At 44.0% G+C, this 11,275-nt stretch overlaps 1 protein-coding gene across 3 annotated transcripts in view; it reads left to right on the top strand.

The window, feature by feature from the left end:
- The first annotated feature begins 385 nt into the window (after positions 1-385).
- KDM7A (lysine demethylase 7A) overlaps positions 386-11,275 on the top strand; it is a 72,705-nt gene continuing 61,815 nt past the window's right edge. For all 3 annotated transcript variants that reach the window (XM_086611180.1, XM_086611181.1, XM_086611179.1), the window contains exon 1: positions 386-524. In XM_086611180.1, coding sequence (XP_086467306.1) covers positions 406-524 — 119 coding nt within the window. In that variant the 5' untranslated portion in view covers positions 386-405. The remainder of the gene's footprint in view (positions 525-11,275) is intronic.

Genomic DNA, 11,275 nt, shown 5'->3' with positions numbered 1-11,275 from the left:
TGCGCTCCCCTCCCCGCGGCCAATGGGAGCGCGCTCCCCCCGCGCACGCTCAGTTCCGGCCGCTCGGCGAGAATCGGGGCGGGGGGGGGAGCGAGGGCGTTCCCCGGAGCGCAGGCGCGGCGGGGACGGCCGCCGCGCGAGGAGGGCGGGGGGGAGGGGGGGGGCGGTCCCTACCCCTCCTCCCGCCTCCGCGGGGGCCGGGTGACGCACGTGCGCGCGCCCCCGCGCGCTGTTGTTCACTCGCTCCCGCGCCGCCTGCCCGTGCCTGCCTGCCTGTTGGCGGCGGGGCGCGCGCGGCGTGTGGGGCTGGCACGCGCGCTGTTGTTATTGGTGCCGCCGGCCGCGGCGGAGGGAGGGGGAGGAGGAGCGGGCGGGCGGGCGCCTCAGTCAGTGAGTTCTTTAAAGATGGCCGGAGCGGCGGCGGCGGCCGCCGCGACCCCCGTGTACTGCGTGTGCCGGGAGCCCTACGACGTGAGCCGCTTCATGATCGAGTGCGACATCTGCAAGGACTGGTTCCACGGCAGGTAGGCGCCGGGGGCCGCGCGGGGCCGGGCGGCGCGGGGGGGGAACCGCCGGGTCGGCCGGTCACTGGGAACAGGCGGCGGTAGTCACCTCCCCCCCCGCCCGCACCCGGTGACGGCCGGGGGGACAATGGCTGTGCCGTGGCGGCGTGGGAGGGAGCGGGCTCCTGTCCGCTCCGGCTCCCCCCCGCGGCCGTGGCAGCGGCCGGTGCCGGCAAGGGCTGCCGTCCCTGGGCACATGGGTTCACGCTTGCGAGGGGGCGGCCGGTCCGGGCGAGGCGACCGGGCGGGGGCAGGCCGGTTATGAAAGAGCAACAGATGCGGGGTTCCCGGGCCGGTGGTTTCGCTGGCCGGGCCAGCGCCACCCTAAAGTTGAGCCGGCTTTGGAGAGGCGTCGTGTTCCCCGCTCGCCCCGCTCCCCCGGGGGGTTTCTCCCGGGACAGGGCGGTCTCTTGGCGGAGGAGTGCGGAGAGGGCACCGCGCCGGGTGCCAGGGCTCACCCTCGATAAGGCCCGGGGGCTCCTGGGTCGCCGTGCGTTTTGTTTGGGGCGAGCGGCTGGCTGAGGGCAGCGGGGAGCGGAGGAGGGTCGCCCCGCTCCTTTCGCGGCTTTGACGTTTCCAGCCCGGTCCCGAGCGGCCGCCGCTGACTCGCGTGTGTTTTGCGAGCCGAGCGTGCGAATAATAAAGGCCCGGCGGCAGCCTCCCGGCTGCGAGCAGGAGGAGGAGGTGGAGGTGGCGGCGGTGGGGATTCACGGGCAGTTAAACAAAGGAGCAAGTTGGGGGCCCGCGGCTCAAGCGGCTCGGCCGGGCTGCGGGGCTCCGAGTTGCCGCCCCCATTATGCGGGGAGCCCCGGCGCCGGCGTGCGGGCCGGGGAGCTGGCGGCCGTGTAGGAAGTGCCTTGTGATTGACAGCAGGACATTTAAATACCCCCCGTGTAACAAAAACAGGCTCCCGGCGTCGCCGGCGAGACAGCCGCCTCGCCCTCTGCCGGCGCGGGGCGGCAGAGCCCGGCCGGGCCGAGCGGAGCGGAGCCGTCCGCCGCCAGGGCCCCGCGTCCGGCGGCCCCCGGGCCCCGAAGTTGCCCGGGCAGCCGTGACCGCACTGTGGCTTCGCACCTCGCCGGCGCAGCCGGTCGCCGAACAAAGCGGTGCGCCGGGGAGGGCTTCCCGGCGGGGAGAGGTGCCGTGCGGCGGCGGTCCGGCCCGGCCGCGCTGCTGGGCTTGCCTTTCATCTCCGGCGCTCAGCGCTTGCGGCAGAGAGGCGATGCTTGTGTGAGGTTTTTGTTGTTGTTGTTGTTGTTGGGTTTTTTCTTGTGTGTGTGTTTTTGTTTAAATTATTTTTTTTTTCTTTCTTTCCTTCAACGGCGAAAGAAAAGCGCTGGCTAAAAGTAGATTGCGTCTCTAGGTGTTACTTAACAGTAATTATTACACATGGGTGTTTTCTTGCCACGTTTTAGGCTGAACGGGGCGCTTTCAGTATTTCAGATGTTGGTTTGTGCGTACGTTGAGTTGATATGCTCTTTGTATATGTGTTTCCCTCCGCTTAAGCCACAGTATAATAGAAACTATGAAAAGGGCTTTGTAAACTGTAAAAACTGACAAAGCGGAATTGTGACACCTTCAAAAACAACCCCTCGTTAATATTTTTAACTAGACTGACACTACTCTTGCTAGTACTGTTGTTTGAAGCTAGCTGCGTAACAGCTTTGTTGGATTACAGTAGTTTAATACAAGTTTGTCAAAACTTGATCACTCCTTGTAATAAAGGTGCAGACGTCATCTGAAGGCCTTTGTATGATCACAGGTTCTCTCTCTTTCGAGTATTTTTCTGCATGTTAGTGTTGTTCTTTCAGTCTGTCTTGGCAATTGCTAAGTTAAGTTAAGGCTTAACTTAAATGCCAGTCTTGTGCACTAATATTACTAGGGTACAAGCGAACTAATTTCTGGAATTGTTGCAAAGAGGAAAGTGTTGACCGTCTGATACAAAGGTGGGACAGACCACTCTGTAGCTGTCTTAAGTCTTGATCTGCATAAAGATCCACAGTGGTTCCTGTGGTTGAGCTCTGTCATGCAGTTGGTAGAAGAACTGTGCTAGCACTGAAAGGCTTTGATAGTCTGAAAGCCTAAGTGTGGAAAGTAAGCAAACCAGCAGGAGCTGGCAACAGCCATGTTGCTCTGGGATTTAGTTGCATGCTCACCCAGTCTTGTGACTAAGGGACAGGATCGTGGCAGACCATTGTCCTCTCCCAGCTCTGGTCTGCTCTGGGAGTGCCTTTCCCCTTGCTCTAAGAGTATCTGAAGACTGTTACATAGCCTGTGAAAGAAAATATGTGCTCTCAAATCTTGAAGTTTTTGGTGAACTTCTTGGTTTCAGACTTTCTTGGTTTGTTTTGTGTTGTGTTTTTTTTTTTCCCCCCCAGCCTGTGGAATGAGATTGATGTGACTTCATGTTAAGAGACATATAAACCCCATCCTTAACTGTGGTGCACTAGCATGATATGTAGCACGTATTATTGGGTTATGGACTCTGCTGCCTTCCTATGTATAGTCAAGAGAATGCCTTAGCAATACACTGGAGGCAGTACGAAGTCTATTCTGACAGAACTCTAATCCCCTTATTTTTATGTGATTTTTTTTTTCCTGAGTGTTCTTGCACCGTCTTCCAATGACTGTACTTTGACTTACTATCAATATATCGATATTATCAAATAATACATTTTATTGCTTCTGACAAATATTTGGGTAAAAGCAAATATTTTGATATGCCTTACAAGCTTGTGAACCTACATTCTGAGTTTTAGTTACTCTGGCCCTAACAGCCAGCCACAGCCTTGTGTAATTACCTCTTGCTGAACAAAAGAGCGTAACGTCTGTGACTGTGTGGTGTTCTAGGCTTCCTCGCTTTCTGGAATACCTCGCAGGAGTGGAGAGGCTGCAGAGACTGAGAAGTGACAAACTGCCAGATCTTTCAGACAGACAATATATATTGCCATGTATATTTTGGACAATTTCTATATTTTCCTGGCCTTTTTATCTTTAAATGAAAATGTCACATTAGACTGCTTCCTGCTTTCTGACTTGTCTAGAATATACTCTAACTAGGATGCAACAGAAAAACTCTTTTATGTTGCTCTAAGTGTTCAACTTTTTCTTGAATCTATTCAGTAGCTCCTGACACCTATTTAAGTTCCTGTCTTCATCTTCAAATGATATGTATCATAGTGTGATAGTTCTTGTTCTGTCTCCCTTAGTTTTTTGATGCTCTACCTCAGTTATTAGGTTAACTGCATACTGTGGTCTTTTCTCGCATGTTTTTTACTGTGATATATGTAACCTTATGCACAGAAAAAAAAATAATATTTTAGCCAATCTTACTTTCAGCTCTCTTCTTGGACTATGGTTGTGGAGTTTGCAGAAATCCTATTGTCAACTTTGAAATTTTTGTCTTTTTTTCTGATACCTGCACTCAACTAGCTTTATGTGCATTGCATAGATGTCGCTGATTCTTGTAGACTAGGTTTCAGACAGGCGAGTACAAACTTCAGTTTAAGCATATTAATTCAGGTTTTGTCTGCACAATGTAATATTGCCTGTGATGCTTCAGGAGTAGATGGTTGTCCAGTTAGCTGTTTGAGGCTGTTTGCTTTGTAAAGCTGTGCTTGTGCTGTACTGGTTGTAAAGGAACACAGAGAATTCTGTTAGTCAAACTGAGAATTAAAAATGCAGGTGCCCCCATAAAGTTTCCTGTGTAGCACTTTTCCAAGGGTTGTTTTGTTTGTCAACGAACATACAGTGAACTTGTAGCATGTCTCAGTGACAATTAGGGTAAGAAGTTATCAAATGTTTGAATGTCAATTATGGTGACAGTCTTTGCCTTTTAAAATGCCTGTAACCTTTTTAATGTATTTTGTTTACATGAAAAACACTTTTTTTTTTTTTTTTTTGAAACAAAGGAAATGTTTTATTCTTCAAAGCCAAAGCAGTAGGGAATTGGAAGGGAAAGCATCCTTTTTTTTTTTTTTCAAAATTGGTAATTTTTCCTAAAATTTCATAAAGGTGTCGATTTTGGTGTCTCTCCCTCAAGGAAAAGAAGGAAAGAGAACAGCCCATCCAGCTTTGCTCGTATTACATCTTGGGCGTTTTGTGTAAATTAAACTTAAATTTAGAAGCTATAAATCCTTTTTCTTTTACATTTTTTTATATTTATGGAAATCAACATTTAATTTGAGCAGGTTAGAGGGCAATAAAGGAAATAGAGCACTGATCTGTATGTAGTGTACATATGTATGTACTTCTGCAAAGCGAAATCAAATTGATTAGCTTTATATGGAATTGTCTTTAAAATGATAGCTCTTGCTCTCAGGATTGTGTTCTTTGTAGCCTTCTTGAAAGAATTAACTTTTTTCCTTTCCCTAGAGCGGTTCATTGATGGTATATAGAACTTTGCCTTTAAGTGTTTGATGTTTTTTACAGCTTTTCCATTATTAAAAAACATTTAATAACATAATTTGAAAAGAAAGGTGGTTCGTGTACCTTTTGAGGATGAGTATTTAAATAGCAGATGCCTCAAGGCTTTTTTTCTCAAACAGAAAAAAAAATCAGCACCACAATGACATCTGAGCTAAACATAGTTTTTCTGATATTGTATTGATTTGGGCATGTCTTCGTTTGGTCTCTGAAGAAACATAAAACTAATTGTCCACTCCTTAATTTGATATCAGTTTCAAAATCAAGGTTCCTTCTTGCAGCTGTTAGGTAACATGGTACAGGTCCCTCTTAATTTGCTGGTTTGTACTCAAGGCAGGCTTTCTCCTTAAGAAAAGACGGAAATGTACATGCTATAGTGACTACATTTTCCTGAATCGGTTCTTTGTTTTGGAGCTTTATACATGAGGTTCTGCACCATGGGCTTTGCCAGCGCCTTGCTGCTGGAAGAGGCTGTCCCACTCCTGGCTGCATGCTACTATAATTTCTCTTTTGCTGGTTCAGTGCTTGTCTAATTGTTTGGTAAGTCAGCTCTGCTCAGAAAACTGACAAAACCCATTCTTTTGCTGGGTCAGCTTTTTGTTGGGTTACTGAGCTGAACAGGCTCATCAAGGGCTAGGATAAGTCCCAGACCATTGCAAAACACTGGTGAGGACCATGTTGCTGGAGGAGGTGATAGTGGGAGGGAAGAGACAGGGTTGTTGCTCATTTTTCTTCCTTACTGCCTGCTTTGGGATCAATGGCTCACCCAGTCTTGTGGAACCTTGTTTTTGTGTCTCAGTCACCATATGTGATTCTGCTTTGAACCTGGTGGCCTCGGCCCAGACCCATCTGCTCGTCTAGTGGGGTCCGTAGCAAGCAAGGCATTTCCAGTGCAGCTGCAGTATTGCAACCCCAGAGCATCATCTGTTTGCAGAGACAGGCGAAGCTGGTGCGTCTGTCTTAAAGGGGCTTATGAGCATCACCGTACCTTGTCTGCTATTGAGAAGCATGGAGACTGCAAGGAGAGACTGTGACCAATACCTTCTGGGGCAGACCTTTCTGTTTACAGAAATTTAAGGTCTTGTAATTATAAATGTACAAGGGCCTAAATGGAATCAACAAATCGTTGTCTGGTCACTGGAGCTTTGGTCTGGCACCAGAGGCTTTTGAGCTGACTTTCAGGCTTTTATAGTGCGTAAACCTTAAATTCTTCCTGTGGCAACTGGGTGTATGTTAAGGAAGTGTTATAGACTTCAAGGAAAAGTTAATGTGTTTGTTAACTTTACTTTTCTTTGGTTTAGCCTTGTTTGTTTCCTCAGAAGAAAGATGGAAACCTCAGCTTAAGTCCAGTGAACTGTCGTCTGCCAAAGAATTAAGTGATTTCAAGTGGCTTCAGCAGTTCTAACAGTACAAAAGCTGGAAACGGTTCTGGTTAAACTGAGAAGAAACTAATAATAAGGATGCCAGACTAGCACTTGTGTAATTGGATGTCTGTTTTCAATCCTTTCATGTTCTTCATTTGAGCAAGCCATTCTTTCCCTCTCAGTTCCCATCTGTGAAGTGGGAAGACTTATTAATATATATTAAAGTAGATGTATTCTATCATAATAAGCACTCTAGAGTAGTAAGTATTCAAATGTCTTCAATTTTTGAAGCTGTGTAATAACATGTAGAATTGTATCTACAAGTTTCCTTTCTTTACAGTTTTCTGGAAGAACTGGCTTTATTTGAAGTATATAGACTTTGAAATTAACACTGCTTTCCTTTAGATCTGTAATTTGGTAATTTTTTCATTTGATGTTCTGGAATAGAACAGTAGATGGTTTAGAATATGCATTCTGACATAATAACTAGGGCAAGGAAAAAAAGTGTTGTCCAATAAAAATCAGCTTTGAAAGTTAGAATTGCAACAAGATTCTAGTGAGTTTCCAAAGAATTGTTAAATGCTAATAGTTCTGTTTTCTAAAGTACAAATTATTGTCTATTCAATGTTACTTAGAAGATACAAAGGTTCAGAATTAGTGATTTAAACACTACCTTTAATTTTTTGTAATGTTATGGTTAATCTACGTCAATATTTTTGGTATTATTGTTTTTTATTTGGCCATTCTTGACCATGCAAATGAAGGTGCTGTAAGTCTTTATGTGTCTTTAACTGGCTAATAGTGAATGTTTTATTAGCTAGTTAATTTATGATGATTTTATATTCCAAAATGTCTTTTGATGATGCTTACATAGCACTTCAGTATCTTCATTTCCTTTTGTTATATTTAATATGTGCTTGATTTGACTGAAGAATTAAAATGTTTTCAGAGGGCTGTGTTTTGTGACTTCTATAGCTACACACTACAGAGGTAAGAGAAGTATGAGTAGAGGGCTGCTGCTTTGCTTAATTTCTGCATATATCTGCTAAGTGCTACAGTGCAGAGGGTGAAATATATTCCTTTTTAAACTTTTTAATCTTGATCTATTTATGATGATGAGTTCTCTTACGGCAACACAATGGCAATAAAATAGATTAAGTTTTACAGTGGAGTATCACTCTGTTAACTGCCAGTGGGCAAAAATCACGTTAATTTTGTTTTCATTCTTTATTTGTGGTTTCTAGCTTTTTTTTTGTGGACAGTTTTCATATTCATTAGCAGATTTCTTATGCTAAGTGCAGTTTTCTGTGCACTTTCTGTATCATCTTTTGAAAGGTCGTGTGATACAGTGTCTCCGTTCTGTTTACATGACAGTTTATGCAAGTTGAAGATGAACTCATACTCTTCATGTAAATATTTGTACTTTCTTTACGTAATTTAAAATAAAATACCATTGTTTCAAAATATGACTCTTGAGTAATCAGTAAAGGCTTTCGTAGGTACAATGTACATGCTTAAAAATCAGAAAAATGCTCAAGTTATACATTTGTCTCGTTGCTGATGTATGAAAATTCAATTAACATTGCTATTGTTTTATTAGCAATGTAGGAGAGATATTTTAGTGAAATATACAGCTTCTAAAATAGCTAAGCTATTTTTCATTTGTCAGTCCTTTCTAATGTATTGTAATATTAGCTCATGAATACACAGAACTAACAATCTATGGAGTATGAATAGTCCTGAGATGTCTGCTATATGGTGGTAATGTGGATTTATGTGGCTAGTTACATCTCCTCAGGTCAATTCTGCTTTTGAATGGAATTAATATTTAATACTGTTTTCTCCATTACTTCAACATTAACTAAAGTAGACTTTTCAAAAAGAAAGACCGGTTTTAAATATTGAGTTCATTGTTGCTCTGGCAGGCATAAATGCTGGTGTTTGCCACAAAAGCAAGAAAGCTTTTTTTGAAAACCCTCTCACATCATTCTGTCTTAAAAGCCAACTGGAGTGAGGATGACTGTTCTGAATTTTTAATATATTGTGGTATGAAGTCTATTTATTTTCATTTGAAACTGTCAGCTGACATTGCAGCTAACCCGGGAAATTAATTTCATAAATTTAATTGTGTTTGTTCCATTTACATTAATGCTTTCTTCACTTAAAGGCTCTTAAAGCACTATTCTTGAACATGAGTGCAAGGAAAGGTGACTTTCTGAGAAATGAAGTCTTTGATATTGAGGATATAGGATTGATCTGATCTATCGTTCTTAGAAGTTATCACACAGTATTTTCTGAACATAAATGAACTGACATTTTCCTTTGGGATATTGATGTTTGAGGGCCAGTAAACAAAGACCAAATCATGTAAATGAAGAGTGACCAAAGAAATTGATTTGTCTTATTACTCGATAGTACTTGTAAAACTTCTAGTTGGCTTGCCCAAGGTACAGACTTTTAGTTTTGTTTCAATAACAAAAATATTTGAATGTTTTCAGTAAAGGATTCCATCATGCTGTTGACTTGCAAAACTCAATGTCAAGAACAAGAGGAAGTGAAATGAGACACTGTAGAATTTAATGTATGTCTGTCAGGGGTACTGATGGGCAGATCTGTGAGTAGACTATGGAGTGGTCTAGGAAGAGTACAAAAGCAAGATGGCCATGCTAATGTGGCATTGTGCCCAGGCAAATGTTGCCAGTCCACTTCTTGGGATAGTTTTTTCTGTTTATTTCATGATGATGTGCTGTGTTGACATGCCACTGCCTCAAGCCCAAACACGCAGTCCTAGGCGTTTCTCTGTGCTCTATTGCTGATGTACGGTGGGACCAAAAGCATGTTAACAAAAATGGTGCACGTGTCGTCTGTTAAACCTCACGTGAGGTTCTGACTATGCTGCTTGTCTGCACGGAGGATACATTAGTGCGATGCAAAGGAGAGCAGCAATTTGCTGCCTCTGATGCTGTGCCCTCCTGTGTGAATTGCTGGGACCTCTGGGGACATAATTTTGAATCTCTTAATGCTGTAGTAAAATGTGCTGCTCTGATGTAATGAATATAGGAGAAGCAGTTTAGAATGGTGTTCTTATTCTTGCTAAGAACAAACGGAGCAGCTGTAGCACTGAGTGATCAAACTAGCATCGTTGCTGAAAAGTGTCTCAACTGAGTGAAAGCAAATGCCTTGGCTGTAGCTTATACTTCCAGCATGGTCAGCTGGCTTGTGCTTGAAGCATCGTGAAACTCCAGTAAGAAGGATTTAGGTATGAACTATAGTTAGGAGTATCATTTGAGTAGATCAGAATTTCCTGAAGAGAAGATGCAACTCTTAAGTGCTTCTGCAAATGTTACCTCTTGGCTTTTATTTATTTATTTATTTATTTATTTATAATTTGTATCTCAGCTACCACTGCCAAATGAGAATATAATGTGCATTCTCTTTCCTGGCCCTTATTTGAGTGTGTAAATAACTTTATTTACTAATGAAAAAACCACAAACCCTCCACTTTATAGAAGAATAAAACTTTTTACTTCTAGTTAGTTCTGATACTGCAGGTCTCGGGAGGTGATTCTGCCCCTCTACTCTGCTCTCGTGAGACCCCACCTGGAATACTGCATTCAGCGCTGGAGTCCCCAACACAAGAAGGACATGGAGCTGTTGGAGTGAGTCCAGAGGAGGGCCACGAAGATGATCCGAGGGCTGGAGCGCCTCTGCTGTGAAGACAGGCTGAGAGAGTTGGAGCTGTTCAGCCTGGAGAAGAGAAGGTTCTGGGGAGACCTTCTAGCAGCCTTCCAGTACTTAAAGGGGGCCTACAGGAAAGCTGGAGAGGGACATTTTACAAGGGCATGTAGTGATAAGACAAGGGGCAATGGCTTTAAACTGAAAGAAGGGAGATTTAGATTAGAAATAAGGAAGAAATTTTTCACTGTGAGGATGGTGAGGTACTGGAGCAGGTTGCCTAGAGAAGTTGTGGGTGCCCCATCCCTGGAAGTGTTCAAGGCCAGGTTGGATGAGGCTTTGGCCAGGCTGGTGTAGTGGAGGGTGGCCTTGCCCATGGCAGAGGGGTTGGAACTAGATTATCTTTGAGGTCCCTTCCAACCCAAACCATTCTATGGTGATTCTATGATTGTTACTAAAGAGAGATCAAAATCTTGTGTATCGGTGAAAGGAAGGTATTGCTGTTGGTGTCAGTGCTTGACCTGTTCATGTGAGGTGCCATTACCTGCTTCTTACAAAGATGCCTCATGTACAAGTAGTCTTTTCCCAGAAGTGGTTTCCTTACAGTAAGGAATAGATATGAGATACCTCTACAATCCTGTTTGTTTATTGCACATTAATGCTCTTGTGCCCTTTTTCTTCCTCCCCAGCATGTGAATGTCAATGCATGTCTTCCACCTTAATTGGCTGAATCTTTGTCTTTCATGGAGTAGCACTGCATCTAATTCTCTTTTTTCTTAGATGCTACACACAGTCTTAAACAGCGATGTTGTGTGGGGAGGGGGACAAAGGAAATGAGAGAAAATAATGAAGAAGTAGTAAAATATGGGAAAATAAAGTTTTCACCTTTAAGTATGGTCGGATGATCAGTGAAATGATTTTGAGCAAACATCTTGTTTGTCTGGACTAAACTTACGTGAAACAGGCACTGGTACATTTATATCATGTGATTAAGAGTGAATTGCAATGCATTCCTTACTGCTGTTGGCGCATGTGTGCTGAGAATGGAAGTGAACACATCCCTGCAGTATGTGATGTCAGTTCCCAGTGCAAACTACATGGAAAATTCCCAGGGAGTTGCTTGTGGACCATACAGCAGCTTGAAGCAGGAAAGCCTTTATCTGCAGTTTTCCATACTGTCCCAGGGCAACACTAGTAAAATATAATACACTTTTTACAACACATTACTAAATATTTTGAATAGCTTAT

This window comes from Tauraco erythrolophus, chromosome 4, assembly GCF_009769465.1.
Source record: "Tauraco erythrolophus isolate bTauEry1 chromosome 4, bTauEry1.pri, whole genome shotgun sequence".
NCBI classification, from domain to species: Eukaryota; Metazoa; Chordata; class Aves; order Musophagiformes; family Musophagidae; genus Tauraco; species Tauraco erythrolophus.
Note: the sequence above shows the minus strand (reverse complement) of the source record. Positions and strands in the feature narration are given on the sequence as shown.